General features: G+C 41.5%; 1 protein-coding gene across 2 annotated transcripts in view; it reads right to left on the bottom strand.

Annotated features, from left to right (window-relative positions):
* Positions 1-27,892, bottom strand: part of snx8a (sorting nexin 8a) — an 85,257-nt gene that overhangs the window by 3,902 nt on the left and 53,463 nt on the right. The window contains exons 10-13 of one of the 2 annotated variants that reach the window (XM_060943081.1): positions 27,789-27,857; positions 27,492-27,641; positions 18,511-18,660; positions 3,389-5,277 (exon numbers count right to left, since the gene is read on the bottom strand). In XM_060943081.1, coding sequence (XP_060799064.1) covers positions 5,185-5,277; positions 18,511-18,660; positions 27,492-27,641; positions 27,789-27,857 — 462 coding nt within the window. In that variant the 3' untranslated portion in view covers positions 3,389-5,184. Of the gene's footprint in view, positions 1-3,388; positions 5,278-18,510; positions 18,661-27,491; positions 27,642-27,788; positions 27,858-27,892 lie in introns of those variants that run through there. The other variant, XM_060943082.1, reaches the window with a different exon arrangement.

The raw sequence follows: 27,892 nt of genomic DNA, 5'->3' as shown, positions 1-27,892 counted from the left end.
CACCCAGTCAGCTTTGGCAGTGAAATCTGATCACTAGTGGTCACTGAGGACTCGCTGGAAAATACCAGTTTCAGTTCTCCGCTTGAGAGATAACATCCTGAGATGGATGTGAGAACGAGGTCAGACACACGGACTGTTCTATGCATAAGAGCACTGATTATACTGTCTTAAATTCTTATCTCCTACGCTGATGATAGTTCTAACATTCGGTTTTTGTTGTTGGGGGAGTTTTCCCTGTACACTTTCCTAGCATGACTCATTCAGTAGAGTCTCTAAAAAAGTACCAATATTATTGTTTGATTCTCATTATAGGTGAAATATATTCTGAATGCTTTTTTTATGGAAATATCTTCAATGTAATGAATGCAAAAAGTATACAGTTACAGTAAACCAAATATTAGATTACTAAACCTACAGTACCAGTCAAAAGTTTGGACACAGCTTCTAATTCAGTTGTTTTTCTTTTATTTTTATGAATTAAGTCACTTCATGTCAAAGTAATGATGGCTGTCGTCTCTCTGTACTTAGTTGAGCGGTTCTTGACGTAATATATATTACTACAGTTGTGGAATAGGGCTATTTACTGTACTTTTTATTATTTACTGTTTAATAGTTATTCGACGAAATTGAGTCGTACATGAACTGATAGCCAACGAGGTGCGTAGCATTGCATAGGCTACAAGCCATGAACGACAAAATTGAGTGGAATAGCTGTTTTATTCTATCCACGTTCACTGGATTTTGAGAAACGGAGCATTTTTATTTTTTGCAAATTCAATAAATAAAAACTTTATACAAAACGGCCGACAAAATAATTTCCGCTTAGAATGTAAACAAACCGGCAAAATGACGGTAGCAATTTGTGAAAAATTCTATAATTCTTGAAAATTAAAAAAAAAAAAAAAAGCTACGTTCTTACCATCAAATACTTTTATTCCATATTTTGTTGCTTTATTTGTATTTTTGGGGGTTTTGTTTTCAAGTAGTTTTTATTTCATCCTCAATTGGTTCAGCAACACGCGCCATCATTTTGTTTTTCTCTCCTCACGGTATATGAGCTGATAGCTGAGTAGTAGAGTAGCCAATCAGAGCGTGTGATTGCTCATATCCAGTGAACGTGGATAGAATAATTGCTGGTTGAGCTCAAACGCATTAAGGTGGCAAGAAACTCATCCACTAATTAACTTTTGACGAGGCACCTGTTAATTGAAAAGCAGTCCAGGTGGCCTCATGAAGCTGGTTACGATAATGCCAATAGTGTGCAAAGCGTCATGGTAAACGCTGGCTACTTTGAAGGATTTAAAATACCAAAGATTACAGAATACAGAAAAACTTATGAATGAGTAGAGTATGGGGTGTACAAACTTTTGACTAGTCAGTCTTACTAATTTCAAGCTTAAAATGAGTAAAAAGGGTCTAGCTATGGGTTTACTAATCTTGTATTTGGTATATGAACTTATAATCGGAGTTACTACAGTAATCTGGTTTTGTAGTCAGGATATTTCCACTTAGTAAGACGTCTTCAGCGGATGAACAGGATTAATGTAATTCTACAGAACTGTGTATTATGTAAATGGATCCTAAAGAAGGGAATTTCTATCAGCGCTCTGTTGAAATTGTGATGCGTTTCTGCATCATCGGCAATCTGACGGACTCCATTAGCGCGGAGTTAACAAGCAGCGGATTCGAAATAATTATTTTTGTGGCTGTGCTGTTTTGTTGCTGCTTTGTTAGCAAACTTAAAAATCCTAGTAAATACTGTATCATGCATGTTAGAATGCCTTCATGTATCATGAGCTGTTTTTTTTTTTTGTGCCATGTTGCTCATTACTGATTTCTATAAAGATAAAAGGCAAATATTTTTGAGAGATGCCACTGAAGGTACTGAGTTAGTTAGTAGTCAAAAATAAAGTCTACCGTAGTCTCGTTTCATTTATTCAGCGATATCCCCCCCGGGCCATTATGGTTTTGTACAATGCGGCCACATTGAACACACTAGAGACCTGTGCAGGTCCGAGTTCAACCTTTTTCAGCACACCAATGACCATCTTACATTCTTAAACTCGGTTACACGTACAGACGGGCCTCTATAGGTGAACTAAAAACACAGGTCATTTTAATCTCTTGTTTAAATCGCTTGCTTTATTGTTGATTAGCAAAAATGTACATATAGCAACACAAGGGCAAAAACAAAGGCAGACGAGAAAAAAAAGTGTGTGAGCATGTGTAACACAATCATGAAAAAATTTAAGTTGTAATTTGCCCATAGTTCCAGCAGAGGGCCAGCTATGGCACATGCCAGATCCATCAAGCAAATAAAAGTTGTGAACTGTTTGCAAAAACTAAAAGGATCCAAAATAGTCCTCATACAAAAAAAAAAAAAAAAGGATAATGAATATATACGGAAGTTTATATAAAGCATGGCTTCTATGAATGAATCAGGATAATAAGAGAGGCATCACTCATGCCAGAATGGCACATACACACACACACGGTCTGTTGGATAACATACAGGCAGAAACATTGGTATAGAAAATCTTTATTTCTCTGCTTTAAGTTAATAAACATTTATTATTATATAGCACGAGCTACTTCTGGTAAAACTGTGCGCTCTGATTGGTTCCTTGGCGGGCAGTATTTTCCCGTAATGCCCATGGGCAATTATGGACTTTCCAAGACACCAGCTTTCAATGTTGCAAAAAAAAAAAAAAAACCACCTGTTCATTATCTATCATTTTGTTTAAAAATAAACCAGTATAGAGTATATTTTTATCTTTCTCAGAACATTTGTCATGTATCACTCGAGTGGCGATATAAATTGAGTTCTGAAACCGCTAGCTGTTTGTTCTGCATGTGTGACTCAACTGCGTTACAAATACACTGTGACTGAAAGCAGCGCCGCACCTCATTATAATGACGTCTATTTTAATCTGAGAAATAAAAGAGCCATATAACAAACTCCTTATTAACCTCGCTTGCGCTGTCTTTACTAGGGCTGCAACGATTCACTAAGACACCGATTCGATTCAGGATTCAGACCCTTCAAGTCGATTCTGCAACTAAATATAAAGGACAAACAAACCTCAGATTTTAAACTTTAATTAACATAATCCCATTGAAATTTGCCTGGAAAGATGAAAACTTTAGGGAACAGGATATGCAAGTATAAAATGTCTAAAACAATATTTAAAATAAGGATATTTTGGGGGCGACACGGTGGTGTAGTGGTTAGCGCTGTCGCCTCACAGCAAGGAGGTCCTGGGTTCGAGTCCCGGGGCCGGCGAGGGCCTTTCTGTTTGCATGTTCTCCCCGTGTCCGCGTGGGTTTCCTCCGGGTGCTCCGGTTTCCCCCACAGTCCAAAGACATGCAGGTTAGGTTAACTGGTGACTCTAAATTGACCGTAGGTGTGAATGTGAGTGTGAATGGTTGTCTGTGTCTATGTGTCAGCCCTGTGATGACCTGGCGACTTGTCCAGGGTGTACTCCGCCTTTCGCCCGTAGTCAGCTGGGATAGGCTCCAGCTTGCCTGCGACCCTGTAGAAGGATAAAGCGGCTAGAGATAATGAGATGAGATGAGAAGGATATTTTGGCAACTTGAATTGATGAATTCCTGAGCACAGAGCAGTGAGTATGTCACTCACAAACACCTTCCTCTTCAAAGAGAGTTATTTAATATTTATGCATATTCATAACATTCAATCAGCACACCAGTACAAGTAACAGTAGTAACTCCACAACATGCAAAACTGTTTTGTAACTTTACCTCTTAGAGTTTAGAGCCAAAGTAAATCACATCAGTCGGTTTTAACTGTCCCCGCGTACCGGGTTTTACTACTTTCGTAACACTTTCAGTTTTCAATTCGGCGGCACTTGCTTCGTTTACATCCGTGTTGTGTTTTCACCTTAAATGATTTGCGAGGTTTGTAGTCGACCCTTCCTTATACTTCACATCAACATAACGTGTGCGGCACGTTGCAATGTCCTTCGTGTCTTCTCGAAACCCAAAATGTAGCCAAACTTTCGATTCAAGATGAGACGAAGGATCTTTAAGCTTGGCTTCTGCCATTTTGGTGCCCAGCAACAGCGTTGCCATGTAAAGTGTCGGCTACTCTGGTTTGGGTCCTTGCTCTTGTCCAATCAAATTGCACGTTTTATTTAGAAGCAAAGCTGTGCTCTATTCCGGCTGATTGCTTTCTCGCGTCGATTTAACAATGTAAGTACAGTATAATAGTTACGCAGTAAAAGTGCGTTTATAAATCAGTAAAAATTGAAATAAAAAATGTCGCTGAATTGAACCAAAAATACAGCTACGTGGATCGATAATCGGTACGGCAGGTATGAACTCGATTTTCAGTGCACTGCGGTGAATCATTGCAGCCCTAGTCTTTATGGGAAAATATCAGACAAGCATACGGCTCAGTCCATACTGTCAAGACCTCGCGCTCAGTAAGCAGTTAATATCAACCTTTTTCATTCATTTTACTTCATATTTTCACCTGAGATGTACTAATCTAGGAATTTACTACAAAAGTATTTTATATATCATCAGTTCCTCTAATGCCTACCATTGAGTACACATGCTCTAGATTTGGGCTCAGACTTTGCAACTATGAGAAGAAAAAAAAAATAGCTAGTCAGTCAAAGCTGTGGCTTGTTCAGCAAGGAAAGGATTACGATAGTAATCCCGACACTATGCCACTATTACTCTTTTTTTTCTCCAAAAGTTTTGCAGTTATACACTACATGGAGGATTAACCTACATAACCAACACTTTGTTTGCAGCAATACTGCCATCCTTTGGCTGTAAACGTGTTATACAAAATGTTCTTTAGGATTCTGTACAAAAGGAAGCATCATTCTTAAAATTACATCCTAAGCTTAAGAATGGCCTCTATAGCATACAGGACTAAATAATTCAAAAAGAGAGAGGGGGAAAAAAAAAAACCTTTTCATTTAAGATAGTAAAGTAGTTTCATATAAAATATCTTTGTGCCTTCAAGCTCAGCATGAAGCGCTGGGAATAAACAATCAGTGAGATTCTGCATAGCAATGAGCACAAAGTAACAAAGAGAAATTGCAAGTTTACCATCATGCATGGTAGTGTTTTGTGGGAAAGGAAATTGCCTGAAGTGATTCTGGCAGCCCAGCATTCCCATTTCAACCTTCTCGAAGCACCGTATCTAGGCTATTTTGGCGTAAGAGGAGGAGACTGACATCCATTCCTGTCTACAAAAAGTCCACTGAGCTTGGAGTGAAGATTGTTCCAAACTTGGCCCATCTACATGGAGATAAAAGACAAAGATGGTGAGTTAATCAGTGTATGAGACTTGGAATAGGATACTGTCAAAGCCCTAGGGAACGTTCACACATTTTCTGTGTAGTTTCACATTTCCTACAACTCCCCCCCCCCAAAGTTGATATATGACTGAAGAGAACAGCGCGTTAATACCGCAGTCGGCTTAAAGGCGTCACGCAGTGGCGGTAAAAGTCGCATTATTCTGCACCAGAATGCTTTCGAGATTCGAAATAAATTGACCGTCGATTTTTCAAAAGCTTCCCGCGGTTGTAATCGGTCCCTATTTGGTCATGCCCATCACTTGAAATTTCCTGCGTTCGCAGCGCCCCCTCTCGGTCAATGGAACAGCTGCGTGACATCATACCAGTAACCACTCGGTGCAGTTGCAATGGCGGACACACCAGAAAATAGGAGCGATGCTGAGGAAATTAGCTTTGATTTTACCGATACAGAAGAAGAAAATGGCCCACAAGTAGAGATTTTGACAGCTGAATGTCCTGGTGGTATCCAGCCTTACAGATTTGAACCTGAGCGCTCATCTTCAGAAGAAAATGAGGACAGTTCTGACGACGACAGAAACGAAGACGAGAATGAAGAAGACCGGCGACTTGAAGACTTGTTTTGGTTGGTTTCTCTGACTAAATCACTACTTGTGTGTATTTTTAAAGACCATTTTCACTTGAATTAGAATGCTGTGTGATTAATCTATGATTATGTGTAATACTGATAGCTGTAGGGGGTGAAAGTATAGCTAGAAAGATTGAATTCTAGCAACTTGACAGCTTGCGATCTCGTGAAATGCAGTGGGCCTTCTGATACAGTAGACCCCTTGATATTCCAGTTTATCATTATTTTCCTTTTATTGCGGTTGATTTTAACTTGATATTCAGTATGTTATAGGCTGGGAGTATTGAGCTTTGTATTGTATTGTTTAGTAAACGTACAATCGTCAGTAATAAGTGATAATTATTAGTTAAAGGCAGCTCTGTGGCATAAATCTTTCAATTAATCTTCTGTCATCCATTTGCTAAAATTATGTGCCACATGTGTTATCAAGACAACACTTCATGTGACAAAGATATGACAAATACATAAATGTATGAAAATCATTTTGTACAATTAATGATTGATACATAGAAACACTTAAAACGTGTTTTTAAAAATTTTTTTTTCTATCAATACCTAGCCATGACCTTGAAATCAGATCCATTGATGATAACAGTCACAAATAGTGTTCAGTGTTCGTTGTTACAGCCAAACACAATACACCGATTAGGCATTTTGTATCACAGAATATTAATACATCATTTCATAGTGTTTTGAGTGTTCAAAACTATCCACAAACTGAATAAATCCAAAAAATCCGCAATGTAAACAACTCTGGTAAATGCACGCTATAGAGAAAACATGGCGACAGGCCAGCATCACCCAAGAGAGGTTACTGGTATGACGTCACACATAAGTTGACCTAGTTAATGGCTGGCTGCCTAAATTTGGCTGTGCGCGTCAACTTTAAATGCTTGTAGCGGGCGCATCGTGACACTGAGATCGCGGGAAACCGAGGGGCTTGAATAACCCACCAAACCCGACATTTCGACACATGATATAGCCTGATTGCTGAAATTACCGCACGACGCCTTTAACTCTCTACTAGTACAGAATCCTGAAGAGGCCACCGAAAGCTTACTGGTTAAATAATTCAGCGATAAGATGTAGTTTAACATGGCCATTAAAAACCCAAGTGGCAGTAGAAGTCTCACCAGTATAAAATGTGTGCATGATTTATTTCATGGAGAATGTAACCGCCAGTTAGATTTGTCTGCACATAACACATTCATTCTCAAATTAATTAAAGTAGTGCTCCCATTTAAAGAAATTCCTGGCCACAATTTAAAGCTGCTTAAGACTTTTATCGCCAAAAGTACGTGGACACCTGACGAATCACAACCATATATTCCAGATTTTGTCCCAATTTTGTAATTTATAATAAGCACCACTCTTCTGCAAAGTCTTTCCACTGCATTTGCGATCATTCAGCTACAAGAGCATTAGTGAGATCAGGCACTGATGTTGGGTGAGAAGGTCTGGGGTGCAGTTCCAGGTCATCCCAAAGATGTCACATGCACACTCAGGTGATGTTTACATTAGACCGTATCAGCAGACCATCAGATTAACGTTTTTAAAACGATTCGCGTGCACACAGCAATGCCAATACACGATTCGTGTGCACACAGTAACACCAATACACGGATACGCTAATCACATGACTAATTAGACGGCACGTCACATGATCCCAGTGCATATCGGGCATGCGCAAGTCACTCACCACTTGCAAGTGGAAGGATGGCAAGCGAACACCTTCTCCAGCAGATAAACACACCTGGCTGTGATGTTCATGTTCTCACTGAGTTTAAGCGCCTGAAGGAGGTAAATAAGTTGAAATGTGTAAATAAACCTCAGTGCGGCTCAGCGCTTCCTCCTGCGCTCCAAATCACTCCGCCCTGAACAGCGAGTGCCCTCTGGAGGGTGCGCACTCCGGCCCTGCGCAGCTCACAGAGCGCGTGAGTGAAGCGCACGAGCAGTGATTCGGGATCGAGCCGCTGTGTGTGTGATCCCAATGCCAGCGAATCAGGAAGGTGGATGTCACAGTGACGTTGTCCAATGACGACGTCAGCTAGAGCTCAGCACAGCGTTTCCTCGTTCCTCAATGTTTACACAGCACCGGATCAGATACGAACCAGGTTGAATACGTGGGCCCTGGCGGATTCAAGTTGTTCCGCCTGTGGAGTCGTTTCCCGGCGTTTTAATGTGCACGGACAGTGCATCCGTGACGAAAACGAGACGGATACGGTCTAATGTAAACACCACCTCAGGTACAGTGAAATTCATCCTCTGCATTTAACCCATCTGAAGCAGTGAACACACACATACAGTGGGCAGCAGTTGGGGGTTAGGTGCCTTGCTCAAGGGCACTTCAGCCCAAGGCCGCCCCATGAGTCAGATAGAGTCAGCGAAGTTCCTGCTCGTGTTACTACACTTTCTCTTCGGTGATGGGTCCACATTACATGACATTGGATTAAAAAAAAAACAGATCCCATTTCAAGACTAAAAGTTTAGTGGAAGATGAGTGACAAGGAAGAAATTTTTAACAGTGATTAATATGATTACTCCAAGTAATTACATGAGCAATGAGGTTAAAATAAAATAAAAAAAAGGGCGGGGGGTGTTCGGTTTCATTTAAGCTTGTTTTTAAAGCAGAACACTCACTCAAATTATTCCTCTTTGGTGAGGTTAGTTTCTTCATTGTCCTCAAAGGGGACTTCCTCTATATATAAAAACATGAACACACATACATAGTCTATGGCAAGCGTACCCTGTTCTTTCTAAACATGGTGCATGTGTGATTGTATATCTGGCTCAGCAAGACAGTATTGTTGTAATAATCTGGCAGACGACCCAAGCATTCTTCCAATCCAAAGTCAACTACACTACAGTGCCCTCCACAAAGATTGACACTTCTTGTAACGATGAGTGAAAAGGCTTAGAAAAAGCCGAGCTGAAGAGGCGAGGGCCGAGGATCCTGGATGATCTGGAGAGGTTGTGTAAAGAGGAACGGTCTCAGATGTCCTGCTCTGTATCTCCAACCTTATAAAATGTTACAGGTTAGAGTTTCAGAGGCTAATCATCCTTCCTTGCAGCTGAATTACGAAGGACGCAGCTCAACATGGCCAAGGTGAGCACACATGCTACTCATGTCTGATCACGGAGCACAGCTCAGATATTCGTACCTATGGGCAATTTAGAGTGGTCAGTTAACCTAACTGCATGTTTTTGGACTGTGGGGGAAACTGGAACACCTGGAGGAAACCCACACAGAAAGACCCCCCATCGGCTGCTGGGCTCAAACCCAGAACTTTCTTGCTGCAAGGCGACAGTGCTAACCACTACACCACCGTGCCGCCCCAAGCAGAAGACTAAGTGCTGTTTTACTGGCAGAGGGAGATTGGGCAAAGTATTAAATGCAGGTGTCAAATTATGGAATGCGTTTTTTGTTGACAATGAGAGATTTGTTTTTCTCTGAATAAATCCATTTCAATTAAGGTTGGATTTTTCTCTTGTTTTTCAGCGCGAGATAACGCAACTTCACCAAAAGGTGGAATTTTTTCCCCACCTACCCCTTTTTACTAATCTTTACAAGGGGTGTCAATAATTATGGGGGACACTATATCTACAGGAGGAAAGTACGTGGTTATGGAGTATTCAGGGTCTTGAGAGACTGCAGGTGCTATTTGAAGGCAGGCTGTATTCAGTGTTTCCCACAGACCAGGTAGCAATTTGTGGTGCTCCACTGTGCCGATGAGGGAATCGTGCACGGTGGTGTCGTGGCGGTCGGTGGAGTCGGTCATTGGGGTGTATGCAAAGTGTTTACAGCGGGCGGTGTTCAAACACAGTATTTTTCTTCAGAGTCACCTGCTGGGACTATTTTAAAGCTACAAGAAGCATTTGAGATTATTCAGTTCAATCTAAATTCTTTTAAGTTCTTTAAGAGAAGACAGCTAAAACTATTTTTCCCAGAACCCTGCCTGGTTTCATTCCTCGACCCAACTTTACATTACAGGGCAGGCCATTAGTTTGCTGGGCTTGATGTTGGTGGAAAACCTGTCTTTTAAATTTATGAAAATTACTCACCAAAATTGAAGTTAAAGTTTAGTTTTTACCTTAGTTTTTTGCCTTTTTGGTGGCAATCTTTCAATCATTCTTTAGTTGACATTCAAGGAATAAATTGCAAAAAACAAGCTGGAGGTTTTTATTTTAAATATTGAACTCAACGCTTACCTCAACCAATACTAAAATGAAATAAATAGTATAATGTACGTAACAACAGGGGTGGTATGGTGGTGTAGTGGTTAGCGCTGTCGCCTCACAGCAAGAAGGTCCGGGTTCGAGTCCCATGGCCGACGAGGGCCTTTCTGTGCGGAGTTTGCATGTTCTCCCCGTGTCCGCGTGGGTTTCCTCCGGGTGCTCCGGTTTCCCCCACAGTCCAAAGACATGCAGGTTAGGTTAACTGGTGACTCTAAATGGACCGTGAGTGTGAATGGTTGTCCGTGTCTATGTGTCAGCCCTGTGATGACCTGGCGACTTGTCCAGGGTGTACCCCGCCTTTCGCCCGTAGTCAGCTGGGATAGGCTCCAGCTTGCCTGCGACCCTGTAGAACAGGATAAAGGGGCTAGAGATAATGAGATGAGATGTAACAACAAAATAATAATAAAATAAAATATCATAATTAGATGTAAGAAACCACTTAAGGTAACACCAAGGAAACTAACAATAATGAAAAAGCATTACCCTAATTGGTGCAAAGCCTGCATGTCCTATCAGAACATTTAATTCTGCGTGGCTTCCTGAAAAAAAACTCAAGTGCCCTATGCGAGCAGTATGCGTGGAGAGGAGGAGTGTGCGTATCAGTGATGGTTTATCTACTTCGCCAATAAAGCTAATAAAGATGTTTCTTAAAATATTCAGATTTTATGCTTCAGACAGCATCAACTAGGCATCTCCGCGAGTATAACATTTTATTTAGGCTAGTGGGAAATCCTTATTTATTGTGAATGTCAAGCCATTATTAATAACTTGCATGAATGCTGAAGCAGGATAAACGGGATAATGCAATAAGGCTGGTTCCTCGCGTCAAGCTGCTACTGTATGCATCAAAATTGGTTTATAGCCTGACTCAGGGATGTCAGTTTCCTGTAAGCCAAGAAGGCTATGATAAAGCTCATCACGAGCACGACGTAGGCTACCTTTTAAAATAAGGGGTCGGAAAGCGAATCAGGAAGGCTGCGTTATTTTTAATTAGCCTACCAGGCCTACTTGCAGTCTGGGTATATGTGCAACGGCAGGCCTGTGTACACGCCTCTCCGTCTCTCTCTCTCTGTGTGTGTGTGGGTGCGCGCACGCAAAAAGAAAGAGCACTATGAATGAACGGAACGATACGCAACAGATTTTTTTTTTTAATCACGAGTCTGATTGTGTGGCGATAGGAATCCATTGTGTGGCGCTGTGCCACACAATGGTCTATGTATGGGAAACCCTGGTATTGCTAAAATCCACAAGGCAGTGAACAGAGAGCGCGACTGATGGTTTTGGAGGAACTGGGTGTGACCTTGAGTTTGGCCTTTTTTTTGGGGGGATGCCTGGAAGCATGTTCAAGAATCAGGGTGAACAGGACATTAGAATGGGCTCCATTTTGCTTTTCCGTAATGGTGTGGAGAATCTGAAGTTCTCTCAGGTTACAGATTACTGACAGCATTTATAGATGTCCTGTGTGCTGTCCAAAATTGGCATTGCTGTCAAGAGTGAGTTGCAGATACATGAAACATTCGACCAGACTCCACTGCATGATTTAGTGGTGCCAATGGCCATTTCTTTTGTCATGGAGACGATCTAAATTGTCTATGCACCTCTGTGTAATCTGAGAAATTAAATAATGATCGTCCAGAAATGTATTATTGCCCTAAAGGCCTGAAGAAAGACAGTACTGTCCAAGTGTTTCGGATCTGCTGTGGAAGGAGATGGCCTGATGCAGTCATTTATGTAGTGTGTGTGTACACTGCAAAAAACTGAATTTGAGGAGAAAATGATTTAATACGAGTGAAATTATCTTGCTGCATGGACAGATATTTTTACTTGATAAGACATCTTAGAATAAGTTGGTTGCAATCTAGAACTAGGTTTAATAATTTCAGAACTGGTGTCTTGTATTCTTCTAATAGGAAATGCTAGATCGTTTCAACTATTTTCAAGATATTTTCACTTGCTAAGATAGCATTTTTTGCAGTGTATAAAAAACAATCGATGATACAATATACAGCCAGAAAGTTGTAGACGCCTAACCATGACACCCATATGTGCTTGTTGAAAATCCTTTTCCAAAAGGCATCCATTAATATGGAATCGGTCCCTCTTTGCTCTTCTAATAAGCTCCGCTCTTCTGGGAAGGTTGTGGGGTTTTGTGATCATTCAGCAACAAAAGCAATAGTGAGGGCTTTGTACAGGACACTCGAGTTCTTCCAAACAAAACCTTGGCAAACCATGTCTTCATGGACCTCACTTTGTGCTCAGGGGCATTGTCATGCTAGAACGGGTTTGGGCCTCTTGGTTCCAGTGAATGTAAATTGTAATTCTATGGCATACATAGACATTCTAGACCTCCAACTTTTTGGCAAAAGTTTAGGGAAGAACCACATATGGGGCCCATGGTTAGGCATCCATATACTTTTGGCTATATAGTGTACACCCTTGGAGGGCCCAGGTGGTGGCGATTTACAGCTGGTGGCCTGCCACTGGGGACATTGTGTATCCAGTGGATGTTGTGATGGTGCGGTTTCTTGGTGTTGCTAAATGGTGTCAAAGGCAGAACTGTATTTGAAGAGGAGCCTGTCAAAGTGTAAGAGTGAACGCAGAACTTCTGGCCTTGTAGGCTTGGATCCAGCTGTGAACGAGAAGGCTGGATTTCAGAACTTGTCACTGCAGGCACTATATGATTACTGAAGTATGTGCAACCAGCCAGTTGTGGTTTAGTTCTGAAGTGTGTGGTTTCTTGGGCACTGGAATAATTATACAGTACCAGTCAAAAGTTTGGGCACACCTACTCATTCATAGGGTTTTCTGTATTTTGACTATTTTCTATATTATAGAACAGTACTGAAGACATCAAAGCTATGAAATAGCAAATAGAACATATATGGAATTATGTGGTAAAAAAAAATACCAACGTATTAAATAAAAAGCATAGGGAGCGTAAATCTCCCTGCTAGAGGTCTTTAGGGGCTCTGTGGCCATGCTATGGGTCAGAGTTGGGTTGTCCCACACATCTGCTGAAACCATTACCCCAGCAACGTGCTCCAGCTCATCTACCATTCCTGCTGCAACTCGGACCTATCTGCTCCCTGCTCTCCTCCATCTCTCCCCCACCCCCCATCAAAACAGTACAGTACAGCAGCCAAGGAGCTTTCACTTTCCACTACGAGTGTTAATATATGAGGCTGCAGATAGAAGCTCAAGACAGGCTTGGGATATACGGTGACACGGTTCGATCAGGTTATGTGTTTGTAATTAGTGTCGGTGAGGATATTAGCCAGGGGGCACAGGTCAGACACTTTGGCTTAGGGTCTCTGTTACTGACAAATGCACCACATGTGCATACATGAGGTGAACAGTTTAAATGATTTTGAGCATTTTTGCAGATGCCTGCCGCCTTTTGGAAAACTTCACAATAAAAGCTGCCCAAGGATTAACATTTATAAGGTTGCAGGATGAGTTTTAGAAAGAGCTACCTATAAACTAAATGTAATATTTCATACTGTGCAACAACTGCCAAATGTTTGAGGACATTTTATTGATCTATCATTTAAAATAGAATATATGTAAATTACAAAATAAAACAAATGAGTGGACTAGTTTCTTGCCTTCTTAATGCGTAAATAGTAAATAATAAACATACAGTAAATAGCCCTATTCCACAACTGTAGTAATCCATATTATGTCAAGAACCACTCAGCTAAGTAAAGAGAAACGACATCCATCATTACTTTAAGACATGGTGTCTTTTAATTCATAAAAATAAAGAAAAAAAACACCGAGTTAGAAGGTGTGTCCAAACTTTTGAGTGGTACTGTAGATGTTTTCAAGAAAGTGTATACAGAGGCGACATGGATGGATTCCAGAAAGATTGAGAATGTTCCATGGCATACTGATTAAACACCAGCCTTGCCTGGACCTTGCCTGGTTTACACTTCCTGGCGGTGAATGAAGTAAAGACCCTTGGCCCTGAGATGATGACTCAGGCTTGGAGCAGTACCTTATATTCATCTCGGCAGTTAAGGGTGTCAAATAGTGTATTAAATTTTTAGAAGTTCTGGGAAGTAAGAAAGGTCATTTATTACTGCTCTACTGTACCTTGGGCCTTCATGGCCTTTAGATGTGCTCATCTTTTGAAATGCTTATTTTGCTTTTTTTGAATTCCCTGTTGAAGAACAGTATCTCTTTATATTTAAGCTCGACCTTAAAGGGCTGATGACACGAACATGACTCTATGCAATTTCTTAAATAAACTATACAACATGGCAAACATGTTAGATTTCTGTTATAATTACGTGAAAAGAAGCTGTTGTTACGCAAATATCCAACTTTTAATTGCACAGCGCAAGAAAACTGGGTCCGTGGCTCGCGGCCATGTTGTGACGTCAGCGGGAGAACACGCTGCGGTTCACTGGCTGTTCTACTCATAGACATCCTATGGTTCTACTCTGGTTCTACTCAAAGGAAATGGCGCATGAAAACGCCGGTGAACTCTCTAGTGCTAGCTCTTCCTCTTCTGGGAGTCTAGAATTGTGTTGATCTCTTCCAAATAGAATCTATGATAGCCTACCTTCTTTACCCTTTGCCTCTCGTTGCTAGGCGGCAGTTACATGAAAGCCGCAAGCTTTCACAAGCAAATACATGACTGATATCACGCCGACTTTATGATTACATTTATGATTATCATGTAGAATCTATATCTCTACGTACCTTTATCTTATGTCGTTTCACAACACATGTTCTGACAGGAGGACTGTCTTTGGATCCGGCATAGCTACTAGTAGACCCCCTCCGGAATACTGACAGTGTTGCCAGATTGGGATTTTTCCCGCCCAGTTGAGCGGTTTCAAGTGCATTTTGGTGGGTTTTGAACATATTTTGGGCTGGAAAACTTCTGCAGTATCTGGCAACACATACTGCTGACGTTTTCCAGCCTAAAATATGTTCAAAACCCACCAAAATGCACTTGAAACCGCTCAACTGGGCGGGAAATATCCCAATCTGGCAACACTGTGTAGGCACTGCTGATGGTAGTAACACACATTTGTGATGAACTGAACACCCAAGAGATTCTTTTAAGCTGGGAAGGGTGTCAAAACAATCCAAATCGAAGTGTTCAGAGCACAGGACGGATGTTGGTGAGGGCTCCCACTTGTCACGAGTGCGCCTGACTTGCTTCACCCACTTCGCATGCAGCTTGGGATCTCTGGGAAACTTGTATAAACTTACCCCATCCTTGTGGGTTTTGGAGCAAAAGCCGGCAACACAACGCGAAGGCATAATAACTAATTTATATATATATATATATATATATATATATATATATATATATATTAGGGCTGGGAATATTAACGCGTTAATCGCGATTAGATTAATGTAAATTGTGATCGCGAATATTTTTTTTAATCGCGATCAGAGTTTACCAGCATTTTCCGCACTTCTACCATCCACATGCAGCTCCTCTGGTTGTATTAATTAAACTCATTTTCGGTTAAACGCGCTATTTCGAGTTTGCTAGTCTTTTGTTCCTTCTACGCATCCGTAGGCAGCTCGAGCGGAAGCGTGTGGTTTCCATCGAGTCGTTGGCATTGGCATGGAAGGACACGCTGTTGTCTTCAGTTTAGTCCTCTTTTGTGATGGATAAGCAACGGTTTTCTGGACCTCTGAATGGTTTGTTTGAATTTAAGTTATGAAGTGCTTTGTATGGTTATTTATTTTTTTATGGTGACATTTTATTTTTGAAGAAGAGAGTGGCCTGACATTACATTGTTCATAGTCAAATCAAGTGGGTCTACATGGCACTTTTTCTGATTTTTTTCTTGTGTTCATTTATTTACAATTTCTCCAAAGTAGCCAGTCATTCATTCTTAATACTTGTTTTCCTTTCTCTACACTCTTTTTGAAATAAAAAAGGCCAAAAGATAAATTCTGCTTTTGTCTCTGTCTTCATTTTATTCCAATTTAAGACACAATGGTCAGAAATACTTTGCATTGTGGGTTTAACTTTAGATTCGAACGGTCTTACTGCAAAATATCAATTTTACACATGCAAAGTAAATCAAGATTAATCGCGATTAACTATGAAATTTCTGAGATTAGTTGCGATCAAGAAAATTAATCTTTTGACAGCCCTAATATATGTCTAATAAAAATACTAATAATGACAAACTGAACACCTGTTGCATCAACAATAAACTGGTAAGTTAGGAGGAAGGTTCTTTCGCTGACGTCATATAGCTCCTCCTCCTCCGTCTCCTGGGTGCTGCAGCCCTGTCAAATTTGCCCAAATAGCCGCGTTTTTTATCATAACTTGTAAAACGGGCGCCTTCGTGAATTAATATGGATCATCAGGAATTACTTTTTATGTTATAAAACATCGCCAAAGATGTCAAAAACGTGTCATCAGCACTTTAAAAATGTCACTTTTGAAAATGTCAAGCAGTTCACAATTCTCTGGAATGCCCAGTCCTGATGATAAAAAGCTTTAGGATTTTAGTTTAAATTAGTTCTTCTATGATACTAGTTGACTAATAGATGTATGAAGCCTTTTGAATTGACCTTTTCCTGAAAAGAGAGGTTCACTGTGAGATGCAAATGTATTTTAATTTAAATTATAATCATTCAGTTCAAATACACTCACTGGCCACTTTATTAGGAACACCCATCCACCTGCTGTTTGATGCAGTTCTCTAATCAGCCGATCCCCTGACAGCAGCACAATGCATCAAATCATGCAGATACAAATCAAGAGCTTCAGTTCATGTTCACTTCAAACATGAGAATGGGAAAATTTTGTGATCTCTGTGACTTTCAGATGGACTGGTTTGAATATTTCAGAAACTGCTGATCTCCTGGGGTTTTCACACACAACAGTCTCGAGAGTTTACACAGAATGGTGCGAAAAACAAAATACATTTGAGTGAGCGACAGTTCTGTGGGTGGAAACGAACTCCTTGTTGATAAGAGAGGTCAGAGGAAAATGGCCAGATTGGTTCGAGCTGCCAGGAAGGATATAGCAACTCATATAATCACTCTTTACAACCATTTTGAGCAGAAAAAGCATCTCAGCATGCAACAGCAGAAGACCATATTGGGTTCCACTCCTGCCAGCCAAGAACAGGAATCGTAGAATCAAGAACAAGTTCCTATTAAAGTGGTCAGTGAGTGTATATGGGGTGATTAAAATCACTTACTGCCAGTATATTTCTTGACAGTTACACTGATATTATTTTCTGGTGCACAAGTGGAGACCTAAGGCCATCCTTAAAAAAAAATCCGTTTCCTGTCCACCGGGTGAGCAAAAAAAATTTTCAGTAGGGAGGGAGGGATTTTTATTTATTTATATATATATGATGGATAAGAAATCGCAATGCTGTGTTTGCTTTTTCTTTCAGTACTTTATTACAAAAGCAGACACATTTAAAAAATGACAGTTTAATCAACTGAAACTTGTACAAAAACACAGTTTTTAATTCTGTCCAGCCAACCTGCATTAGTTCCGTAAACGCATTTTTTTTGTTCAGTTCCGTTCTCATTTTGAATAGATCTATTAGGCTCTCCTAATAGATCTGTCAGGGTCATTAACAAAGTAGGTAATGAATTTCGCATAACAAAACTCAAAAGCTGTTTGTAACGTCTCGGATGGATCAAGATCAAACGAATTTTCCAGTAACGGTTTGTGATGGTCCAACACACGGACTTTTTGTAGTTCTAAATCGACCGTTAGGCCGAGTTTGGATGAAATTACACTATTAAAATGATCACTGAATGATTTGTTTTTCCTGAATCTTTACTATTTTGTTGTTCGCTAGAATACCATTTTGCGATTTCACACTTAAGCAAATGTTTGAAAACTCCGGATCTCCTTCCTTCATGGTGGCTGCGATTTTTTTGTGCCGCACGGCACATGCGCAGAGCTGATTCGATTCTATATTCTGCACAGAATTCGTAAATGTCAAGTTCGATTTTAGATTTACGAACCTGAAAAAAATGTTGAAAAATCGGCGTTAAAAAAAAAATTTCAACCGCACAAACAGCACTCACCTGGCCGGTGGACCGGAAACAGAACATTTTTTAATAATGGCCTAATGAAGTTAGATTTTAGTCTGTAATTAGTACCTTAATCTCCCTGTGTTGTAATCTTAGTGTCGACTGCAGGGTTACATAGCTATAGTGTCATAAGGGGTTTTCTTTGTTGTTTTTTTTAATTCACTCTTCCGTGTAGGCTTTTTTTAAAACTATGGATGGCATTCACTTCCTTTTTCTCAAAGTAACCACATCACCATTTTTTCACTGTTCCCTCATTTTCCCTCTGTCTGACCACATCATGTAACTTGCACATCCAACAATTCTCACCTCTCTGTGACTCTGCACTTGTGAATTGATGAAGGCCCCTAGGATGTGTGAGGTGATGGGGAGGTAGGCAAAGATGAGCTGGCTTTCTTGATGCACACAGAACAGGGAAAAGTAGTTCCGTAGCTCCATTATCTGGATTGCATTCTCCTGCTGCAGGAAGAAAGTCACAGAGATAGTGTGTGCTGAATGTACATGCGTATCGAGACCTTGTAAATCAGCATTCCCACTCAGTCAATCACATCATATCACAGGGTGGGTAGTTTAAACATTCATGGGCCTGAAAGATTTGGCATATCGAGCAAGTCAACATCTGGAGGTGAGGAACTTTTTTTTTTTTCTTCTTTTTTTGAACTTCCTCTAATTCAGTTTCTTATTAACTACGTGAACCCGAAATTCCCCCAACACTCTAGAGAGGAATTGACTGCCCATGTAAATAACCCTCTCTCTGAATTTACTCTGAAGGCTATTTTATTCGAAGTGATAGCCCAAATGGCCCAAGTATAAGAAGTGGTCTCCTAATAACCTCATTACTTACTTACATTAAGTATTTTAACAGTATAAATTCTAGATGATGATAACATCTCCACTGAATGCTGTCACCAGCACAGTGAGGGTTTTCCTAAACCATTCGTAATGACTTCCTGCCTGAGCTGAGAACTTCTCAAATGAGTCACAGAGAGCTGAAAGCAACAGCTTAAGAAAATATTTACATTAGTCAGTTAAATCAAGAACTCTCCAACTTGCCTTGAGTAAATCAAATTAACAAGCTCTTCTGTACTTGCCAAGTGTTGCTTGAATCCTACTCAAAGCAGGAAAGAACACTGATATATTGGTATATAGACAAGACTGTGATGTAACGTTTAAGATTTTTAGATATTTCAGTTGTCAGAACAAGTCTTACTCAGTCATAATTAATAGGTGATTCAACAATATCAGTGAGGGGTGACACGGTGGTGTAGTGGTTAGCACTGTCACCTCACAGCAAGAAGGTCCTGGGTTCGAGCCCCGTGGCCGGCGAGGGCCTTTCTGTGTGGAGTTTGCATGTTCTCCCCGTGTCCGCGTGGGTTTCCTCCGGGTGCTCCGGTTTCCCTCACAGTCCAAAGACATGCAGGTTAGGTTAACTGGTGACTCTAAATTGACCGTAGGTGTGAATGTGAGTGTGAATGGTTGTCTGTGTCTATGTGTCAGCCCTGCGATGACCTGGCGACTTGTCCAGGGTGTACCCTGCCTCTCACCCGTAGTCAGCAGGGATAGGCTCCAGCTTGCCTGCAACCCTGTAGGACAGGATAAAGCAGCTAGAGATAATGGATGGAACAATATCAGTGATTCGTACACTACAAAGAATTGAAAACTGAATTTGAGGAGAAAATTCCATAATACTAGTGAAATTATCTTGTTGCATGGACAGATATTTTTACTTGATAAGACATCTTAGAATAAGTTGGTTGCAATCTACAACTAGGTTTAATAATTTCAGAATTGGTGTCTTGTATTCTTCTAATAGGAAATGCTAGATCGTTTCAACTATTTGTAAGATATTTTTTGCAGTGTACATAGGGCCTGGTGGGGAAAGTGTTAATCCTCGTAAAGTCTTCATTCATAAATCCATACGTCAAATTACACAAATATTAATTCTCTCTCTTGAGTGACTAGTGATTTTAAACATGTTGCTATTTGACAGAAGTCAAAATTCCATCGATTTGCTTGCTTTTTGAGGTGTTGCACGATCATAGGGCAGCCTGCTATGATGTACAGAACCATTTCTATTTTACAATATACAACCCTGATTCCAAAAAAGTTGGGACAAAGTACAAATTGTAAATAAAAACGGAATGCAATAATTTACAAATCTCAAAAACTGATATTGTATTCACAATAGAACATAGACAACATATCAAATGTCGAAAGTGAGACATTTTGAAATTTCATGCCAAATATTGGCTCATTTGAAATTTCATGACAGCAACACATCTCAAAAAAGTTGGGACAGGGGCAATAAGAGGCTGGAAAAGTTAAAGGTACAAAAAAAAAAAAAGGAACAGCTGGAGGACCAAATTGCAACTCATTAGGTCAATTGGCAATAGGTCATTAACATGACTGGGTATAAAAAGAGCATCTTGGAGTGGCAGCGGCTCTCAGAAGTAAAGATGGGAAGAGGATCACCAATCCCCCTAATTCTGCGCCGACAAATAGTGGAGCAATATCAGAAAGGAGTTCAACAGTGTAAAATTGCAAAGAGTTTGAACACATCATCTACAGTGCATAAAATCATCAAAAGATTCAGAGAATCTGGAAGAATCTCTGTGCGTAAGGGTCAAGGCCAGAAAACCATACTGGGTGCCCGTGATCTTCGGGCCCTTAGACGGCACTGCATCACATGCAGGCATGCTTCTGTATTGGAAATCACAAAATGGGCTCAGGAATATTTCCAGAGAACATTATCTGTGAACACAATTCACCGTGCCATCCGCCGTCGCCAGCTAAAACTCTATAGTTCAAAGAAGAAGCCGTATCTAAACATGATCCAGAAGCGCAGACGTCTTCTCTGGGCCAAGGCTCATTTAAAATGGACTGTGGCAAAGTGGAAAACTGTTCTGTGGTCAGACGAATCAAAATTTGAAGTTCTTTATGGAAATCAGGGACGTCGTGTCATTCGGACTAAAGAGGAGAAGGACGACCCAAGTTGTTATTAGCGCTCAGTTCAGAAGCCTGCATCTCTGCTGGTATGGGGTTGCATTAGTGCGTGTGGCATGGGCAGCTTACACATCTGGAAAGACACCATCAATGCTGAAAGGTATATCCAGGTTCTAGAGCAACATATGCTCCCATCCAGACGACGTCTCTTTCAGGGAAGACCTTGCATTTTCCAACATGACAATGCCAAACCACATACTGCATCAATTACAGCATCATGGCTGCGTAGAAGAAGGGTCCGGGTACTGAACTGGCCAGCCTGCAGTCCAGATCTTTCACCCATAGAAAACATTTGGCGCATCATAAAACGGAAGATACGACAAAAAAGACCTAAGACAGTTGAGCAACTAGAATCCTACATTAGACAAGAATGGGTTAACATTCCTATCGCTAAACTTGAGCAACTTGTCTCCTCAGTCCCCAGACGTTTACAGACTGTTGTAAAGAGAAAAGGGGATGTCTCACAGTGGTAAACATGGCCTTGTCCCAACTTTTTTGAGATGTGGTGTTGTCATGAAATTTAAAAATCACCTAATTTTTCCTCTTTAAATGATGCATTTTCTCAGTTTAAACATTTGATATGTCATCTATATTCTATTTTGAATAAAATATGGAATTTTGAAACTTCCACATCATTGCATTCCGTTTTTATTTACAATTTGTACTTTGTCCCAACTTTTTTGGAATTGGAGTTGCATTAGACAAGATTAGAAGAGAGAAAAAATTGGCATTATGGAATTGATAATATCTATCCATCATTTATGGACCCTTTTCACGTGACGTCACGACAAACGCGGCCGCCATTTTGGACATGTACTACCAGTAGTTTACCACAGCCAACACTGAGGAACGGCAGCAAAGAAAGTGTTTATTTTCAGCAAGACTTCCATCATGCCACTATATTGTTGTGCACCTGGATGTAGTAACCATCAACAAACAAGGCAAGGGTTATCATTTTATCGGATCCCGGTAGATGCTGACCGACGGAGAAGATGGATAGTGGCATACCAACGCTTGTGTAGTGACCACTTTGTTGGAGGTAAGACGAATAAAATTAGCCAGAAAAGGCATTACATTGCTGTTAACATTCCATTCTAGTTTACTGTAATTATGATCTGGCAGCTATTTACACCGGATCCAGTGTAAATAGTTGCCGGAGCCAACGTCCGAGGTTCCGGAGCGCGCGCGCTAGCTCGCGGCCGGCGGCTCCGGCAGCTAGCTCGCGGCCGGCGGCTCCGGCAGCTAGCTCGCGGCCGGCGGCTCCGGCAGCTAGCTCGCGGCCGGCGGCTCCGGCAGCTATTTACGCTGGATCCGGTGTAAGTAGCTGCCAGATCATAATTACAGTAAACTAGTAAATACAGTTTTCTGCATCTCGCTCCTTTTTCTTTTATGTTTGTCGCCTTCCTCGCATTCAAACCGATTTGAGCCGAAGTCCACTACATGTCCAAAATGGCGGTCGCGTTTACGAAGGTCACATGACTGAAAAGGGTCTATAACTGCTTATCCTGTGCAGGGTCGCGGGCAAGCTGGAGCCTATCCCAGCTGACTATGGGCGAAAGGCGGGGTACACCCTTGACAAGTCACCAGGTCATCACAGGGCTTACACACAGAGACAAACAACCATTCACACCTACGGTCAATTTAGAGCCACCAATTAGCCTAATCTGCATGTCTTTGGACTGTGGGGGAAACCGGAGCACCTGGAGGAAACCCATGCCGACACAGGGAGAACATGCAAACTCCGCACAGAAAGGCCCCTGTCAGCCACTGGGCTCGAACCCAGAACCTTCTTGCTACGAGGTGACAGTGCTAACCACTACACCACCGTGGTGCCCTTTGATAATACCCACACATCTGAAATACTGGTGTGTGAAATAATTATTCACCACACAAAGATGATAAAAAGAAGAAACATGTCTTCCTTTTCCAATGGCCAAATCTTTGGGCTAGTTTCAAGTGTTGTGAGTGGGTTTTAAGTTGTTGAGCTGGAAATTTTGCTGAAACCTGCCAACCCTGGTTAATATCACCTTGAACACAGCTGAACAAAAGGTATGTCTGAAACCTCTTAAAATGAGATGCTACTCTAACAATATGGTGAAAAACTAATCAACTTTCAATGGACTATTACAGGATTTACTCTAGAAATTCACCACATGGTAAGTAGCCTCTACCACAAGTCAAGTGAGACAGCATCTCAAATTATTTTTCCTTGAGATTAGGTCGTTATTAATGTCATCCTATCCCACTAAAATCACAAGCCTCTGTTGAGCAATGGTCAATAAACTTTTTATTTTAACAGTCAATTTCTGTAAAATGTTTAATACCTTGCAAAAATTATCTCTAATAAAAGCATGTAAATAGCTTTGAAGCTAAACGTATCCATCATCTCTACCACCTATCCGACAGGGTTATAGGGAAAGCCAATCCCAGGTGACTTTAGGCGAGAGTTAGGGGTATCCATCATCTCTACCACCTATCCGACAGGGTTATAGGGAAAGCCAATCCCAGGTGACTTTAGGCGAGAGTTAGGGTACACCCTGGGCAGGTCACCAATCTATCGCAGAGTTAACACAGAGACAAAACAACCATTCACACACTCATTCACACCTATGTGCAGTTTAGAGTAGCCAGTTGACCAAATCCACGTCTTTGGACTGTGGGAGGAAACGTGAGCACCTGGAGGCCCATGAAGGCACCAGGAGAACATGCAAACTCCACACAGAAAGGCCCCAGATGGCCACAAGGTTCAAACCCAGAACCTTCTTGCTGTGAGGCAAGAGTGCTAACCACTGCAGCACCATGCTGCCCTTAAAGTACTTTTTTTTTTTTAAATCACATAAGTATTTAGATCCTTTAATTAGTGCTCTGCTAAAGAACCTTGGCATTGATGAATATGATGTTTGGCACATCTGGAATTCTGAAATTCTCCCATTCCTCCACAGTGGAACCTGTCATGTTTTGCCAGGTAGAACAGGAGCGTAAATCATATTTTCTTCTCTCCAAAAGGTGGTGGGTTTCAGCTATGACTGGACCCTTTGATTAGATTAGATAAAACTTTATTGATCCCTTTGGGAGGGTTCCCTCAGGGAAATTAAGATTCCAGCAGCATCATTACAGATAAACAGAGAAAAGAAATAGAGAAAACTTCTAGATAAATTAAAATAAATTAAGTATTTACATATACAAATATAAAAGAATAAGATATGGGGGAGGGGGGAAAGGGTAAGTGTGTGTTTTTTTTTTTTTTTTTGGGGGGGGGGGGGGGGGGGGCAGGAAAGATATTGCGCTTTATATTGCACATTGTCCGGTATTGCTTAGGTGTTAGGCTAGGCTACTGCTCCTTCCCATCCTCTGTCCTCCTTTTACCCCTCCCCCCCCAGAGAGGAGTTGTACAGTCTGATGGCACGAGGGACAAAGGAGTTTGAGTCTGTTCGTCCTGCGCTCGGGAAGGAGCATTCTGTCACCGAACAGGCTCCTCTGGTTACTGATGACGGTGTGCAGAGGGTGACTGGCATCGTCTATGATGTTCAATAGTTTGTCCATAGACCTCTTCTCTGCCACCGTCACCAGAGAGACCAGCTTCATGCCAACCACAGAGCCGGCCCGCCTGATCAATTTGTCCAGCCTGGATGTGTGCTTCTTGGATGTGCTGCCCCCCCAGCACAACACGGTGTAAAACAGGACACTGGCGACCACAGACTGATAGAACATCCACAGGAGTTTCCTGCAGATGTTAAAGGACCGCAGCCTCCTAAGGAAGTATAGCCTGCTCTGTCCCTTCCTGTATAAGTGGATTGGTGTTGCAAGTCCAGTCCAGCTTGTGGTCCAGCCACAGCCCGAGGTACTTGTAGGAATCCACAGCCTCTACCTCGGCTCCCTCGATCAGAACTGGTAGTGACCTTGGTCTGGACCTCCCAAAGTCAATGACCAGCTCCTTGGTCTTCGAGGTGTTGAGCTGCAGATGGTTCCTGTTGCACCAGACAGCAAAGTCCCTCACCAGGCTCCTAAAGTGTCCTTTGAGGACACTTTCAAAAGCCACCTGTGCACCTGAGTGTTTTGATTCATGCTTGTACTGGAAGGCAAACCGTTGCTCCAATCTGAGGTCATGCCCATCATTGAACAGATTTTCCTCAGGTATGTCTTCATCTTTTCTTCCATCCTCACAGGCCTCCAGGCCTGATGCTGAAAAACATCTTCACAATATGATACTGCCACCACAGTGCTTCAGCATGGTATGGATGGAATTGGCCAGGTGATGAGTTTCCTCTAGGTCCACTGCTTCGCATTCAGGCCAAAGAGTTCAATCCTACTTTCACCAGGCCAGAGTCCTGTTTCTCATGGCCTGCGAGTCCTTTAGTTGCCTTTTGGCACATTTTAGGTATGTCTGGCCACTCTACCAGAAAGGCCTAGTTGGTGGGATGCTGCACAGATGGTTGTCCTTCTGGCAGGGTTTCCATGCAAGACTTCTGGACTTCCATCAGAAAGACTGTTGGGTTCTTTGTTACCTCCAAAGCTCCAGAAACGTTTTTGTGTTACCGTCACCAAGTTTGTGTATTGGCACGATCCTACAAGACAGGTATTCAGACTTGTTTTTTTTTGTTGTTCAGAAATGTACTTCTAGTTGTCGAGCTTTCATGCCCAATTACATGAATGTGCCATAGGTGAACTTTAATCAAGTAGGTGAAAGACCTCCAGGATGATCCTGGGCTCATTTTCAAGTGACAGAGCAAAGGGTCTGAATATTTATGTAAACATCATGTCTTTTTTATATATATATATATATATATATACACACACACACACACACACACACACACACACACATATATATCCATCCATCACCTGTAGCCGCTTATCCTGTTCTACAGGGTCGCAGGCAAGCTGGAGCCTATCCCAGCTGACTACGGGTGAAAGGCGGGGTACACCCTGGACAAGTCGCCAGGTCATCACAGGGCTGACACATAGACACAGACAACCATTCACACTCACATTCACACCTACGGTCAATTTAGAGTCACCAGTTAACCTAACCTGCATGTCTTTGGACTGTGGGGGAAACCGGAGCACCCGGAGGAAACCCACGCGGACACGGGGAGAACATGCAAACTCCACACAGAAAGGCCCTCGCCGGCCCTGGGGCTCAAACCCGGACCTTCTTGCTGTGAGGTGACAGTACTAACCACTACACCACCATGCCACCCTATTATATATAATTTTTTTTAATGAATTTGCAAACATTTTGTGAAAGCCTGTTTATGCTTTTTAATTAGTCTTTTTTTTTTGCAGAAACAATGAGAAAGTGAAGAGGTCTGAACTCAACTCCATTTATGTTCACTTATTACCACACCACCTCACATGTACATGGAAAAATATATGGATATGTTGTTTTTTTTTCCCTTGTACTATATATTCATGTCCAAGTGTGTGACTATAACGAGGACATGAATATACAGGGTGTCTCAAAAAAATGTACTCACACTTTAACTGTCCCTAACATGCTGCCTTTTTTGTGTTGCAGGTGTAATTAATTAATCACAGCATGGCTGGAAATTATTGCACCAAACCAAGAACAATTGATGCATTGAAATTGGAAATTGAAAGACAAAATGTCGCGATATTCCTAATGACCCGTTTCGTGACGTTTGCGAATCCCTTGGTGCGCGTTATCAACGTTGTCTGGACAATAATGGTCATCAATTTGAACATTTGCGAACATGATTCTTCAATTACATTTGTCTTCTGTATTCGAAGCGATTCCATTTCACTCTATGTTCATAAATAAAGGTTTTCTCGTCATTCAAAGTGTGAGTACATTTTTTTGAGACACCCTGTATATGGAGGACGGCCCCATATGGACAGCTGAAAGTCACACTTGGAAGATGCTCTGGACACTTATAGTAATGCTTTTATGGCTGAGGACTACAGTTGACTTGCTAACTTTGGGACTGCGGTTGTCATGAACAGTTTTGCACTGAAGTTTCCATTAATGAAGAGTTATAACATCAGCGAAACTGACTTCATGTTAAAACTGTTAATGTTATAGTCATGTTGTCGTTTGTTGTCCAGGTGAGGATTGGTTCCCTTTTGAGTCTGGTTCCTCTTGAGGTTTCTTCCTCGTGTCGTCTGCGGGAGTTTTTCCTTGCCACCGTCGCGCTCATTGGGCATAGATTAGGGATAAAATTGGCTCATGTCTTGGGTCATTCAGATTCTGTAAAGCTGCTTTGGGACAATGTCTATTGTTAAAAGCGCTATACAAACAAACTTGACTTGACTATAAGAAGACTGACCTGGATGATGCGGGACTCCAGCTGCTCCACAGACACCTGTTCTTTTGGCTGCACAGCTGCACTCATCATCTGTCTCTTCATCACACTGTACTTCTGAAGGGCTTTCTGGTGCTCGTGCAGGACGCCCTTCTCGTGACGCTCGCACAAGTCCTGCACCATATGCTCAGTAAGTGGCTTACAAATTAAATTTTAAATCCACTCTAAATGGTGAGGCAATAATCTATGATAACATAATGTACAAAATTATACAACAAAACCAGAACAGGTCTACCCTGCTAACACTTTGCATATACTCACCCTGTATGACTGCAGCAAATCCAGGAAGAAATTCAGTTTTTCCACCACATCATCCTCTTCTCTTTTTCCCTATTTCAAAACAAAACAATAATAAGGGCCTGGAC

The sequence above is a fragment of the Neoarius graeffei genome, chromosome 16 (genome assembly GCF_027579695.1).
Source record: "Neoarius graeffei isolate fNeoGra1 chromosome 16, fNeoGra1.pri, whole genome shotgun sequence".
Lineage (NCBI taxonomy): Eukaryota > Metazoa > Chordata > Actinopteri > Siluriformes > Ariidae > Neoarius > Neoarius graeffei.
The sequence above is the reverse complement of the archived record's forward strand: the minus strand, read 5'-3'. Positions and strand labels throughout refer to the sequence as shown.